General features: G+C 48.2%; 1 protein-coding gene across 2 annotated transcripts in view; it reads left to right on the top strand.

Moving 5' to 3' along the window:
- COL26A1 (collagen type XXVI alpha 1 chain) overlaps positions 1 to 21,475 on the top strand; it is a 164,854-nt gene that overhangs the window by 57,898 nt on the left and 85,481 nt on the right. Inside the window, exon 3 of one of the 2 annotated variants that reach the window (XM_061402020.1) lies at positions 13,759 to 13,862. In XM_061402020.1, coding sequence (XP_061258004.1) covers positions 13,759 to 13,862 — 104 coding nt within the window. The remainder of the gene's footprint in view (positions 1 to 13,758; positions 13,863 to 21,475) is intronic. The other variant, XM_061402021.1, reaches the window with a different exon arrangement.

Raw genomic sequence — 21,475 nt, 5'->3', positions numbered from 1 at the left:
GCGTGTGAACACGATATGATTGACAATCACAAGCATTCGGATGGTATTTAAAGCTATGGGGCTGGACGTGAACTTGGGGATGAGTAGATGGAGAAGGGGTGCTGATCCCAGAACAGTCTGGGAGGTAGGGCTAAGGAGATGAGAAGCAGCAGCCAGGTCAGAAGCAGCATCAGAAAACCCAGTGTCCTGGGAGGAAAGTTTTGGGAGGGAGAGTAGGAGTCTCTCAGGGCTTCTGGGTGGCCAATGGGATGAGGGCCAATGGAGGACCATTGGGTTTGGCAACATGGAGTCACTGGGGACCCTGGCAAGGACAGTTTTGGGGAGTGTTGGGGATGGATGCTGAGATGGCATGGGTGGAGGAGAAAAGTGAGGGGTGAAGGAATGAAGACTGGAGAATAGAACACTCTTTCCAGAAGTTTTGCTGTGAGGGAAGCAAGAAATGGGGCTTGGATGCTGGAGGCGGAGCACGGGGCCCAGGGAGGTGTTTTGGTTGGTTTTTAAGACAGGAGACACAGGAGCGTGTTTGTAAACTGCCAGCAATGAGGTGGGAGAGTGGGGAGGCAGCTGGTGAAGATGGGCAGAGGACAGCCATAGGAGAACAAGTGCTGAGGAGCCCGGGGCTGGGTGTGGGTGGTAGTGGGGGAGGTGGGGAAATGAGGGAGTGGGAGGATTGGGGTTTGGACCCCAGAGGGAGTGGGGGCGCCTTGTCAGAGCAGCGCTAGGAGAAAAGGCCAGGGCGGGGCACCCATCCCCCGTGCCGGTGCAACCACGTGGCAGCCAGGCAGTCTGATTTCAGTGCTGACTCTCCAGCCACCCACGAACACATCACTGTGGCAGGACCACAGTGTCCTCATCCCAGAGCCTGGGCACATGAAGGCTCTCAACAAATGTTCATTAGAGAAACATATCCATCCTCTTAAACAAAGGAAAAAAAATTGTATTACAACTGTGTCCGGTGTGGATTTTCCCATTCTGTGATTTTTTATGTAGGATTTTTGTAATGTGTGTGTGTGGTGGGGGGAGGTGGCACCCAAGACTGGTGTTCACAGACCAATATGAGACCTGGAGGGCTGAGCCTGGGGCCCAGTCTGTCCACGCTAGTGTGGACCCGGGTCCTGTGATACCTGCTCTGGCTTCGGGACCTGCGGCCCTGACTCAGGTTTCTCTGAGCCTGTGTCTGGTCTGTTTAGCTGTTTAGTTCTGAGTGAGCACTTAAGTGCCAGGCACTAGTGTGCAAAAAGATCAGGACCCCTCCCTCTCAGAGATGGGGGTGGGGCTGGGGCGTGAGGGCTATGTCCATCCAAGACTCACAGCCAATGGCGGGAAGGGTGTCTCTGCTGTGAGCCCTGGTTCTGGGGCTTCCCTGGGGGACACTTGAGCTGAGATCTGCGGAAGCAGGATGGGGAGAGGGAACAGCAGGACCGAAGACCCTGGAGGGGGGCAGTCTTCTCCCTGGTGGCTTCTTCTTCTGGCTTGTAGTGAGGGGGCTGGACCTGGACCCTTGCCCCGAGGGCCCTCAGAACCAGTTCAGAGGATGAGGGGTGCTGCCCGCTCCCTGTGCCTCAGTTTCCCTACCTGGGAAATGGGGATAAACGGCCCCATCTTGCTCCGGGGTGGGAAACACAGCCCTGGCCTGCAGCCGGATGTCGGGGTGTTGTCACCCACCGCCCTTCCGCCCTCCAGAACCCCTGGTCAGCGGCTGGACGCGGTGGTCGCAGGGCCAGCCAGATTCGGAAGGAGGAGCCCCGGGGCTGCGGGGGTTAAGTTTTCCTCAGCCTGGTTTCCCTGCCCTCAGCTCTCTGCCTGGCCCCTCCGAGCTCTTTGATGGCATTAGAGCCAACCTCTTCCAGATGTGCTGAGCCGAGGGGTTTGCCGGAACTTCTGCCTCCTTCATTCCTCTCCGCCAGACGGCCCCCTGCCAGCCAGCCTCCCACCTCGGGCTGGGTTGCCTGCAGCCCACAAGGCCACAGGAAGTCCTGGACTTAGTGCTTTCTTAGAACGTGGCCTTCTTTCCTGCCCCTCCTCAGCCAGCCTGGGTGGGTCTAGAAGCTTGGATGTGTCCACCTCCCCCGCCTCGGCGGTACCCTCCGCCCCACCATCTTCCCGTCCCCCACCGGTAGACTCTGGTCCCGGGCTTAAGTGTGAGCGACGACCTGGGTGGGGGACACTGCCCTCTGGGCCTGCTGTTCCTTCCGTCTGCACTTGGGAACGCCTGGCGTGGACTGTGGGGAGGCCAGCGCCCGGAGGACCCTGCCTCCTGCCGAAGAACTGCGGTGGGACCGCCCCTGCCCCGCCCCCTCCCCGCCGGCCCCGCTGCTATTAATCAAGAGATTAATAATCTCCTGCCTCCCTTTCTGAAACCCCCACTCCCGTTTCCTGTTGAGTCTCCAGTCTGTCTCGGTACCTCCCAGTCTGGTCCTCCTCGTGGTGGTCCCCGGTGAGGAAGCCCGGTCGGGGCAGGAGCCGCGGTGCCCACTGAGGGAGGGGGCGCCTGCCTCCCCCAGATGAGGTCATTGGCCTGGCAGAGTCATTCCCAGCGGACCCTGCCCAGGACGATGGCACCCACTCAAGGACCTCACGGTGTTGTAGGGACATCGCCTTTGGAGGCCAGAGAGCCATGACCTTGGCTTGCACACCTCCAGTGATGGGCGTCTCATCTCTCTCCGGAGCTCTTCCTTCATATTTGCTCTCATGTGACCTTGGGCACCCAGGACCGCCTTTGGGGACACACAGGACTCATCTCCCCCCTATCCAGGACAGTCTTTGAGCGGCTGCCGGAGGACTGTGGCCAGGCATCTCCGAGGACCTCATGACCGCCCTGCTCACTGAGTGGGTCCCGGGGGCTGCAAAGGGCAAGGCCCTCCTCCAGTTCCTGGGAGAGAACATGGGGTCCCTTCAGGAGATCAGGTTCGGTCCAACCTCTGCCACTTTATAACCTGGAATCTGACCCCCTGCTCCTCTGTGGCCTCAGTTTCCCCTCTGTTACCTGCAGCCATCCATTCCTGCCTGCCCCACCCCCTTTCTCGGCCAGCAGCCTCCTGGCTCGCCTCCCTACCTCCCATCTCTTCTGTCCCATCCGGCCTCCATGCCAACGCAGGTGGGGTCTCTCTTGATAGCAGATCTGATCACGGATGTTCCTCTGAGCCACAGTGCCTGGGTGGCTTCCCCACGGCTGGGAAGGGTGGTCTCCCTGTGGGTACACGAGACTCTCTTGTCGAGGGGTGGAAAAACCACATCAAATCTCCTGTTTATTTTTTAATCTACAAAATAAGACAGAAATTAAGCTTTACTGATTTTTTTATGTATGCAAAGATGGTAAATAATATGTGTTTATATACATGTATAAATTAATATGATCTCATGCAGGCTCAGAAATATTTTTCTGATCAGCATCCTTGGATGCCTGGAGAGCATGGCCAGTCTCCAGGGACACAGTCCAGACTCTTTGCCTGCACTCCAGGCTTTCACAGCCGCCCCAAGTGCTCTGTCTGCCTGTCAAAGCATTCTGCCCCCGAACATCATCCAAATTTCCTAGTTCTCCTGGTGCTGGCTGCCTTCTCACCTTGTCAGCTCAGCAGGCCTCCCTCCAGTCTCCCCTCATGTGGGCAGTCTTTTTTGGGCCCTCCTGGTGGGTGGAAGTGGCCATGCCCAGCTCCCCATCCCTGCATCCATCAGTTTCCAAGAATGTCACCCTGAGCTCCTCCTGGGAGCTACCCTGTCTCGGTTAGCACTGAAGTTCCCAGCCTGGGACTCCATCTGGTGCAAATTATTCATGGATTGTTTCATTCATTCCATTAATTTTTACTGAGCACGTATGATACGCCAAACCCTGAACTAGGCCTGGGGGTTAGTGGAGGAGACAGATGTCAGACAAATGATCGCCCAGGTGGGTGTATACTTATAAGGGTGATAAGAGTTTAGGAGAGAAGTCAGGGTTCTATGAAGGTTCTATGACAGTGAAAGTCAAAGGGGTTCAGCCTGTGGTGGAGTGGGTGGAACTGAGGGGTGGGCTGATCAAGGAGGGCTTCTAGAGGAAGCGGCACGGGGGGCTGCATTGGTGTTAGTGGTGTCTTGGGCAGAGGGAACAGTGCATGATGAGCCCTGATATGGGAAGGAGCCCTGTGGGTTCAGAAATTCAAAAGCCAGTGACTGCTGAAGTTCTAGTGGGGGTGGGGAGGTGGTGGATGTGGGCATGAGCAAGGGTGGGCAGCCAGGAAGGACAGTGGCCAGATCTTAGAAGACTAAGTGGTCATACTGAGGATTTGGTTTTTGTCCTGAGATTGAAGGGAAGCTGGGAAGGGTTCATGGAGGAGACCTATGCTTTGAAAACATCACTGGAGCCAGCTGCTGAGTGGGGGGTGGAATACCAGGGGTGGGGGTGGAAACTGGGGCATCAGTCAGGGCCCATTGCTGCTGTCTGGGAGGGTGCTGATGGAGGCCGGACCAGGGCAGGGTGAGGGAGTGCAGTGGGCAGGTAGGATCTACTTGGTGGAACTGATCTCCCTGGACTCGTTGATAGGAGGGGCCAGAGAAGGGTAGGGTCCAGGTTTCCATGGATATTTGTTGAGTGAATAACCACCCCCTGGGGAATATATGTCCTTGAATGTGCCGAGTGGCAGTGAAGGAACTCCCAGGATCTGCCCTACAGAGGGAGCGAAAACAGAGATCAGAAGTCCCTAGAATTAGTCTGTCTTGGGAAGAAACAGCAACAGCAACAACCAGAGTTAGTGAGACATAGATGGGAGACTCCACATCATATTTGGAGAGTCTCAGGATAGCAAGAGATCATCTGTATGCCGCTACATCTTAGCCCAGACTTCACAGGGGGCTCAGGACAGAGGCAAGGACAGGCTTTACAGGGGGGCTCAGAGAGGCAGGACTTGCTCAATCAGTGGCTCGCAGATGGGCAGGGATGCATTGGGGTCAAGTGTTGGTGAGGATGTTTTAAACCATCCAGTCTACTATATTTTAATATGGCAGCCTGAGCAGAGGAGTACAAATACCTAGGGGTAAATTTAACAGAAGATGGCACTCTGCTGAGAAAAATTAAAGAAGACTTATATTAATGGAAACGTATGCTGTGTTTGGGCTTCTCTTGTGACTCAGATGAAGAACCCGCCTGCAATGCAGGGGACCTGGGTTTGATCCCTGGGTTGGGAAGATCCCCTAGAGGAGGACATAGCAACCCATTCCAGTGCTTGCCTGGAGAATCCCATGGACAGAGGAGCCTGGCGGGCTAGAGTCTATGGGGTTGCAAAGAGTCAAACATGACTGACCGACTAAGCACAGCACTGCTGCTGCTAAGGCGCTTCAGTCGTGTCCGACTCTGTGTGACCCCATAGACGGCAGCCCACCAGGTTCCGCCATCCCTGGGATTCTCCAGGCAAGAACACTGGAGTGGGTTGCCATTTCCTTCTCCAATGCATGAAGAGTGAAAGTGAAGTAGCTCAGTCGTGTCTGACTCTATGCGACCCCATGGACTGCAGCCTACCAGGCTCCTCTGTCCATGGGATTTTCCAGGCAAGAGTACTGGAGTGGGGTGCCATTGCCTTCTCCAAGCACAGCACAGCAAGTGCTATGTTTATGGATAAGAAGACCAGAATTATTAAGATGCCAATTCTCTACAAATTGATCTATAGATTCCATATAATCTTATCAACATTATAGTGGGTTGTTTTTTTTTTTTTTTTTGCAGAAATTGATAAGACAATTTAAAAAGGCAATGAGAATATAAAGGACCTAGGTGCCAAGACAATCTTGAAGGAGAACAAGATTGGAGGATTTACATGACCATATGTCAAGACTTATTAGTAAGCTGCATTAATTGAGACAATGTGGTTTTGGTGCAAGAATGGACAAATGGATCAACGGAACAGAATAGAGTCAAGAAATAGACTCACATTCGAACACTCATTTGATTTTTTTCAACAAGGCACTGCTGCTGCTAAGTCGCTTCAGTCGTGTCCGACTCTGTGCAACCCCATAGACAGCAGCCCACCAGGTTCCCCTGTCCCTGGGATTCTCCAGGCAAGAACACTGGAGTGGGTTGCCATTTCCTTCTCCAATGCATGAAAGTGAAAAGTGAAAGTTTAGCCGCTCAGTTGTGTCCGACTCTTTGTGACCCCATGGACTGCAGCCTTCCAGGCTCCTCCGTCCATGAGATTTTCCAGGCAAGAGTACTGGAGTGGGGTGCCATTGCCTTCTCCACAACAAGGCACTAAAATAATTTAATTTTAGTGGGAACATTTAGGCAAAAAGGTCTTTTCAACAATTGGTGCCATAGCAAGTGGGCATTCAAATGGAAAATAATGAACTTTGACTCCTGCCCAGCAGATAGTAAAATTTAAAAAATGATAATTGAACTTGATAAAAATTTACAACTGATCAGTAAAGATATACTTTAAGAAAATGAAAAGGCAAACCACGGGTTGGGAAAAAACATTCAGAATACATACATTTGAAAAAGGTCTCTCTTGTGTATCTTACAAACTCATAAGAAAGACCCAAAACCCAATTTAAAGGTGGGCAAAAAACCTGAGCAGATACTTCACAAAAGGAGATAAATAAATGGCAGACATGAAAAAGAGTTCAACTTTGGTTAAAACTATAAATGAGAGTTCTGCATACACCTTAGAATGACTGAAATGAAAGTGACTGACAATATCAAACGTTATGGAGAAACTGGTTATGGAGAAACTGGAACTCACACACTGTTGCTGGGCACGTGAACCTCGTTCATCCGAATAGGTCTGGGACATGTGTTTGTAGCATCTACTAAAGGTAAACATATATCCGTCCTATGGCCCATCCATTCTATTTCTAGGTCCTTACCTTAAAGAAGTGGAAATTTGTCCACAAAGACTTGTATAAAAACACTCGTATCAACAGTGGATCTGGAAATAACCCTGAAGTCCATGAACAGGAGAACAGATACATTGTGGTATGTTTATGTAATGAAATATTATTTAGGAATAAAAAGAAACAAAAGATGCTACCCTGAACAATACAGACGAACCTCACAGACATGATGGTTGGGAGAAAGAATGCAGACAAATGAGTGCATGCTGTGTGATTCCATTTATATGAAATTCTACAACAGGCAAAGCTAATCTCTAGTGAGAAGTCAGAAGAATGGTTATGCCTGGGGGCTAGAGAATCAACTTGGAAGGCGTTCAAAAGGACTTTGGAGCAATGGGAATGTTGGTGTATACATAGGTTCAGAGTTCATTGAGCTAAACACTATATTTATCTACAGATCTTCCTTGACTCACAATGGGGTTACATCACCACAAACCCACTGCAAGTTGAAAATACCTGAAGTCAAAAATGCATTAGAGGCACCTAACCTATTGAAAGTTGTAGCTTTGCCCAGCCTACCTCAAACATGCTGAGGACACTTCCATTAGCCTACAGTTGGGCAAACTCACCTAACACAAAGCCTGTTTTATAATGAAATGTTGACCATCTCATGTAATTTATTACATGAGAGTGAGAAGGTGAAAAGTGAGAAACAGAATCCCCGTTAGCATACACCGCTGAAAGCACATTGAAGAGTGATTGCAGCACTCAGCTAAGATTAATCGCTGGATGACGGGGAAGCTACAGAGACAGGGTCGTCCATTCCTCTCTTCGGATGAGGCTCCAGAATAGCTTGGGAGAAGGCACCGGGTCATCAACACTAGATGGTTTAGCAGGTGGAGTGTTCTTGGGGAAGATACCAAGTTTCGACTATATGGTGTGTTTCTTCTCTCCGTTGTATATTTCTCTAGAGCAAGCAAGAACATCTTGTATCTGCCTGTCAGCTCTTGTGGACTTCCCATAATTGACATCCATTTCTTCTAACATCCTTCCACCATTGCTGATGGCAGCAAACGTCTCTGCCAGTTTCTTTGCTGTGAACTTTCCTGGTGCCCCGGGCATAACTTCCTCCTCTGCCTCAACTTCTCTCCACCTTTCTTTCTCCAGTTCGAACAGCTCCTCATTGGAAAGTTCTTCACCCTCGGTACCAACAAGCTCACGAATATCCTCTTCTTCAAATGTCCAGTTCTAGGTCTGTACCAAGCATTCATATCTCGGGACTGTTTCATCCACAACAGAATCTTGGTTAAAACCTTTGAACATGTTCACATATGTCTTTAAAACTCTCTGCAAAGTGCAGTTCAGTGTTCACTCATTGCTGTGTGACTTCTTCCCACAGGCAGCGATGCATGGTCTGGGTAGCACGTTTAATGTTAAAACCTTTCCAAAACTCTCAGAGCGTTCGACCAGTTTCCATTGCTTCCAGGCCCTGCACAGACATTTGGTGTCAATAGTATGGTTTGAACGTAGCTGTGGTGCCTTGGTCCTTGGGTGGAATGAGTGCACTTGTGTTCAGTGGCAACTACACAACCTTGACATCAGGATGCCCATCCTGATATGCTGTGGATGCCCCGGAGCCTTGTCTGAGATCAGCCGAATCTTGAATGGCATGTTGTTTTGCCTCCAATATTCTCTTGCCTGACGGATAAAACACTTCAAAAGCCAGGCTTCAAACACTGTTAATGTCATCCAGGCTTTCTTGTTATGGCGATAACAAATGGGAAGTGAATGCCTGGCTCACATACTTGAATGCTCTGGGGTTCTCCCACTGGTAGATTAGGAAAGACTTTTATTCGAGCCCAGTAACTTTTCCACCCCCAAAGCAGCCTTCCACGCGCTCTCTGAAAGCCTTGAATCCTGGCATTGTCCTGGACTCCTGATGAATGTGTGTTCACTCCGGCACACACTTCCAGAACAGGCTCATTTCATCGACATTCAATATTTGTTCTGGCAGATATTTCTCATCCACAATTATCCTCTGCAGCTCTTCTTTAAAAGCTTTGGCACTTTCAGTATTGGCACTTGCTGCCTCACCGCTGACTTTCACATTATGAAAATCATGATACCTTTTGAAGCGTTGGAACCAGCCATGACTTGGTATAAACATGTGCGTTACTTGTAGGATCATGGACATGCTTTTTTTTAGTGTATTGAAAGACGTCTTGCCTTAGCCTGGATTGTCAGTTGGCTAAGTGATATGAGCTTCTGAACCTGGTCTTCCATCCGCATGGCAAGATATTTTTCCTTCTTTTCTTTTTAAATATTCATTTGTTTATTTGGCTGTGCCAGGTCTTGGTTGCATCATGCGGGATCTTTGATCTTTGATGCGGCATAAGGCAACTAGTTGCCTGATTAGAGATGGAACCTGGGCTCCTTCTTTGATAGCGTGGAGTCTTAGCCACACTAGACCACCAGGGAAGTCCCTGTAAATTATATTTTAACTAAAAAAAACAAAAGAAAACGAATCCATTGCAATGCGAGTAGTGAACGCAGTGCTTTCTTCCCTGGCACTTACCATCATGTGTGTTAGTTGCTCAGCTGTTTCCGACTCTTTGCGACCCCACGGACTATAGCCTGCCAGGCTCTTCTGCCTGTGGAATTCTCCGGGTGAGAATACTGGAGCGAGTTGCCATTTCCTTCTCCAGGGGGATCCTCCCTACCCAAGGATCGAACCTGGATCTCCTGAATTGCAGGCAGATTCTTTACCATCTGAGCCACCAGGGAAGCACCATGCACAGGCACATATTCACACCTATGATACAGAATTTGCACCGCCAGCTCTAGCACAGTGAGAGGTCTTGCTGCCTCCTTCATTCTTGTAATCCCGGTGCTTGGTATACAGCAGGCACCCCACATGTAAAGCCAAGCTCTGTACAGGGTGTGGGGTTGCTGAGGAAGGAGCCCATCGCTCTGGCCAGGACTGGGGGGTGTTTCACAGGGAAGAGGATGTTGGCATCACACCCTGAAGGCTCTTGGGGCTTTTCTCTGCGGAGTACAGGAGGATGGGCCAATAGGCAGAGGAGCCTGCACGTGCAAAGGCCAGGAGGCAGGAAGAACTGCTTGTTGTGCTGTGGGGGGAGGAGCCTTGGCTGGTGGTTGTGCAAGGAGGCGAGGGCAGGACGCTAGGTGGGGCCTTATTCGCTGACCTGGAGAGTGTGGTCTTTGGTCTGTGGGAGCTGTGGAAAGTTTTGAGAGAGGTCAGCCACAAAACAGAATCATTTTAGAAAGATCAGTGGATCTGTGGACTGGACCCCAGTGGAAGGGAGTTCTTCATGGACATAGGAGGGCAAAGTAATGGCAATAAGCCCATGGACACTTGCACCTGCCCTGGGCATTCAGGGGAGGGTGGAGGGTCTGAGCCCCGGCCTGCTGGGGCTGCTGGACTGGTGAAGCAGCGCCACCTACTGGCAGGCCCTGCTCCTGGCCTTCACAGCCACCCAGATGCTTCTGGTCCTACATGGGATAGACCAGCCCATGGCCCTCGCTTGGAATGAGGGGCAAAACAAGACCTTCTCTGGGGACTGAGCTCTCCCTCTGGTTCAGGGGCCACGTCTCAGTACCTTGGCCAGATGCAGAGAGGAACAGGGTGCCCTGCTACTGCATGCACACAAGTTAGTATTCCTAAGTTCTGCCAGTTCTGCCTGGCAGAATCTAGTTCCACCACCTTCTAGCAGTGTGACTTTGATAGAGTTACTGAAGCTCTCAGTGCCTCAGTTTCCTTATCTGTAAATTAGGAATGGTGATAGCATCCCCCTGTTAGGATTGTTATGTGTCAGAACAGTGCCTGATACATGGCAAGTAGTCAAAGCTCTCATTGTATCTGCTATCACTTTGTCCCCATCATCACTCAAGGCACACAGTGAAGAGCCCTTTGGAGGGCTCCTGGGCTGGAGGCCGAGGCGCAGCCGATGGCACAAGGGGCCTGGGGGCAGCCACGGCAGCTGGAGAAGGGCTGGTCCCCGGGGCTAAACAGCTCAGACTGTCTCCTGACCACAGTGGGGATGACCAAAGGGTGCGGGCCAGGAGGAATGAGATCAGGGCTGTATTTTGTGAACCTAGCACCTACACATCCCTTTCTGCTCTCACACATGCCCTTCCATTGAGCCTCACACCCAGCATCCTGGTCCTCAGCATGCAAACCAGGAAACAGGCTCAGGGAGGTTCCGGAACATGTGCAATTCCCATCGTGAATTAGGGTCAGGACCCTAAATTCTCAGCTGGTGCCCCCAGCGCCCGGGGCTCCATCTACCCCATGGTGCTGTGGTTATGGGAGGGGTTCCCTCGCTTTTCCAGCCCCTCTTAGCCAGAGCAACAATCTGCCTTTAAGAATTAATTTTAGAACTGAGATTGGGACTGGCATGCAGGCGTGTGTGCCAAGTCACTTCAGTCGTGTCCGACTCTTTGAGACCCTATGGACCGTAGCCCACTGGGCTCCTCTGTCCGTGGGATTCTCCAGGCAAGAATACTGGAGTGGGTTACCATGCTCTCCTCCTGGGGACATTGGCATATATACGCTATTAATGTGTAAAATAGATAACTGATGAGAACCAAGGGACTTCCCTGGCAGTTCAGTGGTTAAGACTCTGCCCTATCAATGTGGGGGACATGGTCAGGGAATTAAGATCCCATATGCCATGCAGTGCGGCCAAAAATTAAAAAAAAAGGAGAACCAATTGTGTAGCCCAGGGAACTCTACTCAACGTTCTGTCATGACCCAAATGGGAAGGAAATCCAAGGAAGAGGGGCTGTATGTTTGCATATATATGAATCAGTGTGGCTGATTCACTTTGCTGTATAGCAGAGACTAACACAACATTGTACAGCAGCTATGGTGGTCGTTTAGTAGCTCAGTCGTGTCCAGCCCTTGCGACCCCATGGACTGTAGCCCGCCAGGCTCCTCTGTCGGTGGGATTCTCCAGGCAAGAATTCTGGAGTGGGTTGCCATTTCCTTCTCCAAGGGATCTTCCAGACCCAGGAATCAAACCTGGGTCTCCTGCATTGCAGGCAGGTTCTTTACCTACTGAGCTATGAGGGAAGCCCCAAAGCAACTATATACTCCAATTTTAAAAAATGACATTTTAAATTGCAATTAAAGCATCTTCCTTTCCCCAGATGGGCCTGTTTCTGGCTGGGAGATCTGCAGCAAGAAGCAGCTGTGAGAGTGTGAGTGTGTGTGTGTGTGTGTGTGTGAGTGAACTCGTGGGTGAGAAATGTTGTATGTTTCTTATCAGTTCAGTTCAGTCACTCAGTCGTGTCTGACTCTGTGCGATCCCATGGACTGCAGCATGCTAGGCCTCCCTGTCCATCACCGACTCCCAGAGTCTAATCAAACTCATGTCCGTTGAGTCGGAGATACCATGTTTCTTATGCAGACAGTCTGTTTGGACTCCTTGGACCCAAGCTCACCTACCCTGCTGTGTCTCCTCAGGTCCCTTGCTGTGAGGAGTGGTGACATTGACTGGTCCTCTGCCCTCCCGCCCCCCCACCCCAGTGGCCTATGCCAGCTGCTTTCTGAGATCTTCCTGCCATGGATCTGAGGGTCCCCGAGGCCTGGGTTTGCCCCTGGGCACCTCTCCCTGCAGACTCCCGTCCCCTCACTTCGAAGGTTTCAGCCCCTGCCTGGCTGCGCTCTGCCAACCCTTCCTCCTCCCCTATCCCCAACTTAGAGCTCCAGGGGGAAGCGGCTTTGCTGGAATGTTTACGAAACACAAGGGAGAGGATTTTTTTTTTTTTCCCCAAAGAAAAATTAGTGTAACAGGATTTTTCAGATTTAGCGCACTATTTCTGAAATTCGAAACGTGACTTATGTGTTTTCCTGTCAACAGTGTGCCTAAAAACATTATGCCTGCTGCTCTCAATTAATTCATAATTTTCCCATTCATGATTAAGTTGCTTGGTGTCAGCAGATGCAAGTTCTGTGAAGTCATGCAGTTTTGCTTTCAAGAGGAAGCTGTGCAGACTTGATCAAGCCCTGATGGAAATTGAATCATAAAGCTGGACTTTTGCCCCTTGTGAAAATCAATCATATGTATGTTTTCCTTTTTTAAATTATAGTTGATTTCCAATGTGTAAATTACACTATGTTAGTTTAAGGTGTGCAGCAAAGTGACTCAGTTTTATATGTACGTGTGGGTGCTCAGTCGTGTCTGACTCTGCGATCCCATTGTAGCCCGCCAGGCTTCTTTGTCCATAGGATTTCCCAGGCAGGAATACTGGAGTGGATTGCCATTTCCTGCTCTGTGGGATCTTCCCAATCCAGGGATTGAACCCCCGTCTCTTGTGTCTCCTGCATTGGCAGGCGAAGTCTTTACTGCTGTGCCACTTGGGAACCCCGTACATGTATTCTCTGTCAGATTCTTTTCCCTTAGAAGTTATTACAAAATACTGAGTGTAGTTCCCTGTGCTATACAGTAGCTCCTTGGTTATCTGTTTTTTTTGTAGTAGTGTGTATCTGTTAATCCTAAACTCCTAATTTATCCCTCCATCCCCTTTGTGTGTGTGTATGTGTGTGTTAGTTGCTTTGTTGTGTCCAGCTCTTTGTGACCCCATGGACTGTAGCCCACCAGGCTCCTCTGTCCATGGGGTTCTCCAGGCAAGAATACTGGGGTGGGTTGCCAGATCCTTCTCCAGGGGATCTTCCCGACCCAGGGATCGAACCTGGGTCTCCCGCATTTCAGGCAGATTTTTTACCGTCTGAGCCAACCATAAATTTAGTTGCTATGCGTGTGGGTCTGTTTCTGTTTTATAAATAAGTTCATTTTTTTTTGATTCCACATAAATGAGATATTATATGGTATTTGTGTTTCTGTATCTGGCTGGGCTGGGTGGTCTCTGCAGGAGTGGGGTCTGCGATGGGCGGAGGGGGGCCCTCACACTGTCCTGATGCTGCCCTTGTGTTAGTTACAGGACTCTGATCAGACCCACATACAGAGTGTCCTACCGAACGGTGACGGCGCTGGAATGGAGGTGCTGCCCTGGCTTTACTGGGAGCAACTGTGACGAGGGTGAGTCTCGGAGGAAAATTTGGGTTTGGAGAAAATAAAATCGATAAAAACTCTGGGATGCCAGAAGACTTTGACTACATGGACTAAAATGATCAATGTTGATGAAGGAGCTATGTGTTTGTGAATATGTAAATTTTTATATTATCCAGCTAAATGTACTGAATTGTCATTTACCTGTAACTGGGTTTATCATTGTATTAATTTTTAAATAAGGGGGTCGGGGGATGGCTGCTGGCCAGGCCAGTCCTCAGAGTCTCTACGCTCCTCTCCCGCCTGCCCTCCTTCTGGGAGGAGTTCCTCTCTTTTTCACATTCTTTCTTTCTCCCAAGCATCTCCGAACTAAACGCTCAGGACCAGCCAGCTGGGGTGAGCCTGACACCCTGCCTGGGGGGCACCAAGGTGGGGTCCGTGTGTGCACTGCTCGGGCCAGGCCTGGAGGAGAATCGTAAGCCCCGGCCTGGGGAGGAAATTCAACGCACAGCCTATTTCTTCTGCTCTGGCTCCGACTCACGCAGGAGCTGGGGCAGGCAGAGCTGGGTATGTGGGCTCGGAGTAGATGCAGATGAGGACCTGTGAGCCTTGAAGCCACACCTGTTGTAGAATAAGGCAGATGGGCCTGGTAGGTGGAAGGAGCAGGAGGGCCTCACCCCACTGGCCCCTCCGCCCAGCTGGTGCTCAGAGAGAGGGCGAGGCCCAGGGCCAGATGTCCCTTCTGAGCCCTGGGCCCTGGGCTCAGTCTGACTCTGGAGCCCGAAGGGGCCAGATAGCAGCGCTTAGGCGGGAATCAGAGCGGGTGACAGAGCCCACTGCTACCCCGCTCACGTCCAGCGAAGGTGAGTCCAGCCTGATGAACAGATTTGCAGCTCACCCGGTTCTCCAGAAGAGCTGGGCCATCCCCCGGCTCAGGAGTCGGTTTTGTATTTGGAAACAGCAGCTGTCCTCAACCTTGACTTTCTGACAACACGTTCCTCTCTCGTCTTTTTTTTTATTCCCTGACTTACTGATTTTAGTTATGTGTGTATGCATAGTCCCTCCAGTCATGTCTGACTCTTTGTGACCCCATGGACTGTAGCCCGCCAGGCTTCTCTGTCCCTGGCTATTCTCCAGGCAAGAATACTGAAGTGGATGGCCATGCCCTCCTCCAGGGGATCTTCCTGACCCAGGGACTGAACCCCAGTCTCTTGCATCTCTTGCACTGTAGGTGGATTCTTTACCCACTGAGCCTCCGGAAAGCCTGATTTTAGTTACATGTATGTTAAAATACTATTTGTTGTTGTTTCGTCGCTAAGTCGTGTCCGACTTTTGCAACCCCATGGACTGTAGCTTGCCAAGTTCCTCTGTCTCTTGCACTGGCAAGTGGGTTCTTTACCACCAAGCCACCTGGGAAGCCCAAGTTAGATCCTACAGAACAATAAAACAAAACTTTTGAGGTTGTCCTCTCTACCGAGAAATCATTTACATCTCTGCAGTTTTGTACAAGTTAACATCCAACTTCACAGAACCTGAGCTGTAACCTGAGATGAATGGCAAGGAAACAAGGTGACCTTCTCCCAGGATGACCCGTGCCCTGAAGTGGGCTCCGTGACATTGAAAGGTTGGGTCATCACCTTTTGGGCCCATGCACATGTTTTGGGTAATTCTTGCAGACTGCACGGATGAAGCACGGCATTTGGCAAGCAGCATCAGGCCAGGGGTGTTTGGGGGTCAAGCTCTGTTCTCAGGGAGGTTCTGCCCACCAGGACAGCAGTAGATTCAAGCAGGGCTGGGGGCCCACCCTTCCTGGGAGAGGAGACGGGGTGACTCTGACCTGGTCAAATGCCCCCAGAGGCACCTGCCCTTGAGAGTACGTGGAACCTCCCCTCCAGAAGAAAGGTCGTCCCTGGTCAACCGCACTGATGTGGGTTATCAGCGCACTCACCAGAAACGTCTGGGCATCCTGAGCTAATTAGTGAGAGGTGTCAGCACATCGCAAGACACTCTCAGCCTCAGAGCCTCTGCCAGCCCTCCCCTCTGAAAGGATCTTCCAGACTTGCCCGCCTCGATGAGGACGTGTGTGCATATTAGGGCTTGGGATGAGGTTTGCCTCTTTCAGGGAGCCTTGGGGTTGAATGGTCCCTATCCAGCTGTGAGCATGAGGGTCCTGGGAATCCTATGGGTTTGAGGGATTCCTGGGATCAGGAGGCCCTTGGCTGAGGTTGGGACTGGCTTCTGGAAGCCCTGGTAACGACTTTACATTCCCAAGGACGAACCCATCAGAAGGCAAAGTCAGAGCGGTGTCTGTGACTTCAGACACATTCCTGAGATGGTTGTGGAGGGGCCTGGACTGTGAACTCCCACTCGGTTCCCAGGCCGACCTCTCTGGAAAGCCCGCAGGTCAGAGGTGCCCTCCTCCGTGGTTTCGCTTTGCCTCAGATGAGATTCCCCAGGAGAAGTGCCTTTTTTTTCTGATGTGTCTGGCCTTCCTTCCAAGTTGTCGGGTCTCTGGTTTTACGACTTGGGCTGGGATTGCCTGGGGTAGGTGGCTCCCGCCTCCCAGATAGCCTGGCTCTGGACCTGTTTCCCTCTGCTAGGTCTCCCCTTCTACTTCCTCCCTGGATGCCCCAGGAGTGCTGGCCCGAGGCTTGGGAATGCTGTCCTTTGTAGACGGGGCTCCTGCATTGCAGGCGGATTCTTTACCGACTGAACCACCAGGGAAGCCTCATGTCTATATACCGTTGATCCTAATTATTTTTAAAAATATCTTTTTATTTAATTATTTGCCTGTGCCGGGTCTTAGTTTCAGCATGCGGGATCTTTAGTTGGAGCATGCAAACTCTCACTTGTGGCATGTGGGATCTAGTTCCCTTACCAAGAATTGAACCTGGGCCCCCTTCTTTGGGAGCATGGAGCCTTAGCCACCCGGACCACCAGAGAAGTCCCCCATCCTAATTATTTGAGGATTCTGCATTTGTTAGTTTTACTAAAATTTATTTGTAACCCAAATTAATACCTGAAGCATTTTTGTGGCCATTCAAGAACTGTGTGCAGAGTGATAAAAAATTAGAGTCACCTCGCGTGTGTTCCCGTGTTAGGAGGTTGAACCGGATGGCTCCCTGCTTCTTTTTTTTTTTTTTTTTTTTGGCTCCCTGCTTCTTGGTTTCAGTTCTCATGCAAACAAGCGTCCTTTTCACAGTCTGTTCAGTGCTGTGTTTTTTGCATTTTTGTGCCTTTCTTTTTTTGGCAGGGGAGAGTGATATCCTTGTCTAAAATATCCCCAAGCATAGCGCCGGCCAATGTTCTTAATGCAAAAAGACTCGGATGTGACTTCCTGAGAAAGTAACATGTGTTAAGTGAGCTTTGCTTGGCATGAGTTATAGTGCTTCTATTGGCTGTGGGTTAAATGTTAATGAATCTACAATGTATATTCAATAAGATGTCTTTAGATGGAAGCCCACATAAAACAAGGTTATGTATTGATCGTATTGATCAGTTGACGAAAATGCTGTGACCTGATACTCACAGGAATCTAATCCTGTATTTCCCCTACAAGTGTTGGTTCAGTAGTCACTGATTCAGGATTCCCCAGGGACTCGATGAACTGTGGCTACCCTGAATAAGGAGAATTAACTGTAATATCTGCATCTATCTAGAAATATTTTTTTCTTATTGCACAAGCAAGTACATGTTGGGTGTAGAAAAGTGAAAACATCCAGAATTTTACCTCTCAAGGTGACCTCCAGTCTCACTTTGAAGAAAACCCCCAGACCCTTTATTTCGTTGGGGAAGGGCTGCACTGGGGCTTTGCTGTGGCATGCAGGCTTTCTCCGCTTGTGGCGTACAGGCTTCTCTTACTGCAGAGCGGGGCTCTCTAGGTGTGGTGTGGGCTTAGTTGCCCAGAGGCTTGTGAGATCATAGTTCCCCGACCAGGGGAACACCCTGGGTCCCACAGCCCCTGCATTGGAAGGTGGATCTCAACCACTGGACCGCCAGGGGAGTTCCACCGACCTAGTATCATTTTCAATGGCTGTGGAATTTGGGTACACACTTTATTAACTAACCCTCTACTGCTAAGTCGCTTCAGTCGTGTCTGACTCTGTGTGACCCCATAGACGGCAGCCCACAAGGCTCCCCCATCCCTGGGATTCTCCAGGCAAGAACACTGGAGTGGGTTGCCATTTCCTTCTCCAATGCATGAAAGTAAAAAGTGAAAGTGAAGTCACTCAGTCGTGTCCGACTCTTAGTGACTCCATGGACTATGGCCCACCAGGCCCCTCTGTCCATGGGGTTTTCCAGGCAAGAGTACTGGAGTGGGGTGCCATTGCCTTCTCCGAACCCCCTACCAGAAAATATTTAACTTGTTTCCATTAAAAAACTTTTAATAATCTTGGTGCAAACATCTTTCTTTAACTGACATAAAATTTACATATACCAGCAGACACCCATTTTAAGTCTACAATTTGGTGAATTTTGATACATGCATATATCACCTCACAGAAGATCCCCACCCCTTAACAACCTCTATTCTGATTTCTAACATCATAGATCAGTTTTATCCATGCTTGAACTTCACGTAGAAGGAGTCATACAGTATATACTCTTTCATGCATGCTTTCTTTCACTTAGGATGTTTCTGAGATTTATTCATGTCCTTATATGTGTATCAGTAGTTTCTTTGTTACTGAGGATTGTTCCATTGTATGCATGTGTATGTGCTAAGTCACTTCAGTCATGTCCAGCTCTTTGCGACCCTGTGAACGGTAGCCCATCAGGCTACCTCTGACCATGGGATTCTCTAGGCAAGAATACTGGAGTGGGTTGCCATTCCCTTCTCCAGGGGCTCTTTCTGACCCAGGTATTGAACCCACATCTCTTATGTCTCCTGCACTGGCAGGCAGATTCTTTACCATTACTGCCAGCTGGGAAGCCCATCCAGTTGTAAAAATAACCAGTTTTATTCACCCATTTTCCTGGGGATAGATGTTTGAGTTGTTTATAGTTTTTGCCTTTATGAAGAAAGCCTCTGTGAACGGTCTTGTTTATATCTTTCTATCAACATGTCTGTTTTTATTTCCCTTGGGTAAATCCCTAGAAGTGGAATTGCTAGGTTGTGATGTATGTTTAATTTTTTAAGAGTCAAACTGTTTTCTAAAGTGGTTTTACCACATTACACTCTTATCAGCAATGTATGTTCTAATCGCTCCACATCCTTGTCAACAGTTGGTGTTGTCAGCGTTTAATTTTAGCCATTGTAGTGGGTATGAAGTGAGGCTTCCCTGGTAGCTCAGCTGGTAAAGAATCCACCTACAATGCAAGAGACCCTGGTTCTATTTCTGGGTTGGGAAGATCCCCTGGAGGAGGGCATGGCAACCGACTCCAGTATTCTTGCCTGGAGAATCCCCATGGACAGAGGAGCCTGGTGGGCTACAGCCCGTGGGTTCACATGGAGTCGGACACGACTGAAGCGACTGAGCAGCAGCAGCAATGGGATGCTTTCTAATTTGCTCTTGCCTGTTGACTTAAGATGTTGAGCATCTTTCTGTATGCCTATCTGAGTGCTTACTAACCATTCTTATATCTTCTTTTGTGTCTGTTCAAGACTTTTGCTCATTTTTGAGTTGTTTAATAATAATAATAAAATCAGCCAAACTGTTTCCAAAGAAGCGTTAACATTTTGTACTCCTACAAGCAAAGTGTGTTCCAGTTGCTCCCCATTCTCACCAATATTTGGTGTGGTTAGTTTTTTTAACTTGAACTGTTCTAGTAAGGATGGAATGATACGTAATTCTAGTTTTCTTCTTTTTAAAGTCTGTTTTGACCACTCTAGTTCTTTTGCATTTCCATAAAAATTTTACACTCCATTTATTAATGTCTACAAAAATGTCTATTGGGTTGAGATTAGGATTGTGATGAATATTCACATTTGGGGAGAATAGATATCTTAATGGTGAATCTTCTGATTCATGAACATGATATTGCTCTGAATTTATATAAGGCTTTAATTTTTCTCAGCAATATTTTGTAGTTTTCACAGTAGACGGCTTTCTTATCTTTTATTAGTTGTATTTATAAGTATTTCTTTTTTTGGTGCTTCTAAAAAATGGGATTAAAGTTTTCATGTTATAATTATTTTGCTGATAGTATATAGAAATATATTTGATTTTTGATTATTGACTTTGTGTCTGAAACCCATGCTAAATCCATTTTTTAATTCTTTTATATTGATTAGCTTATATATTGATTATAGCTTATATATTGATTTGTTTGGATTTTCTACATAAACTATCATGTTTTCTGTGACTAAAAACATTTTTGCTTTTTCTTTTCAAATATTTTGCTTTTAATTTCTTTTTCTTGTCTTATTGGACTGGCTAGAATATCTAGTAAAATGTTTAATAGAAATTGTGAGAACAGATATACTTGTTCCTGATCATAGGGGAGAAATTCTCAGTATTTCAAAATTTATTATTAAATATGTTATTAGCAGTAGGTTTTCTATGTATTGGAGAAGGGAATGGCAACACACTCTAGTATTCTTGCCTGCAGAGTTCCAAGGATGGAGGAGCCTGGCGGGCTATCCATGAGGTCACAAAGAGTTGGATACGACTGAGTGACTAACACTTTCTATGTGTGCTATTTATCAGATGAGGACAGTCACTTCTAAGTTGGTTGAGAGTATTCATCAGGAATAGGAATAGGTGCTAAATCTTATCAAATGCTTTTGCTGCATCTATATTCAGGTAATTATACTTTTATCCTTTGTTATGTTAATGCAACACATTGATTGATTTGGAATACTAAACCAATCTTTTGTTCCTGGGAGTAGCCTTATTATTACTGGAATGAAGTTCATTTGGATACTTTATTCTTTTTTATATTTCCATGTTTGATGTCTATCTGTAGTTTTCTTTCCTTCTACTACCTATCAATTTTTAATTATGAGGGTTAAACTGTTCTCATAAAAAGAACTGGGAAATTTTTCCTCCTCTGTTTTCTGAAAACTCTTTTTTTTGGAAGATCGTATTGCTTTTTCCTTAAGTGTTTAATTAAAACTTTGAATTCACAGGGAAACCATCTGGACCTGTAGTTTTATTTGTGGGGAAATTTTTGATAACAAATTCATTCTCTTTCATCTATATAGGGCCACGCATGTTTTCTATTTCTTAATGTTAATAATTATTTGCACATTTTAAATCAACTTTATAGAAGTATAATTTACATACAACTCATTACATGTATTTAATTTACATACACCAGAAGTATACAGTTCAATAACTTTTGACCCCATGAATGAATAATTTTCTATGTAATTCTCTTTTCTCTGGTATTCTGCCCACCAAATTTGCTTTAGCCTCCCTGTACTCTGCTTTCTCTTTCTTCCATTCAGATTGCTGTTCTGCTTGGTGCCACCACCATGTGCCCCAGTCCAGAGAGTGCTTCCAGGAATCACCTTGTTTCCCTTCTCTCAGGAATCACTGCTGCACATGGTTCAATGTCTGTGACCGTTCATTTCATAAATTTCATCTCATTTTCTAGTTGTTTATGACAGGAGGGCAAGTTCAATATGACTTAGTCTGTCACGACTGGAATCAGAAGTTGCATGTTTTCCTTTATTGGCTTTTTAGTTATACTTCTCT

Source organism: Bos javanicus, chromosome 25 (genome assembly GCF_032452875.1).
Source record: "Bos javanicus breed banteng chromosome 25, ARS-OSU_banteng_1.0, whole genome shotgun sequence".
NCBI lineage: Eukaryota > Metazoa > Chordata > Mammalia > Artiodactyla > Bovidae > Bos > Bos javanicus.
Note: the sequence above shows the minus strand (reverse complement) of the source record. Positions and strands in the feature narration are given on the sequence as shown.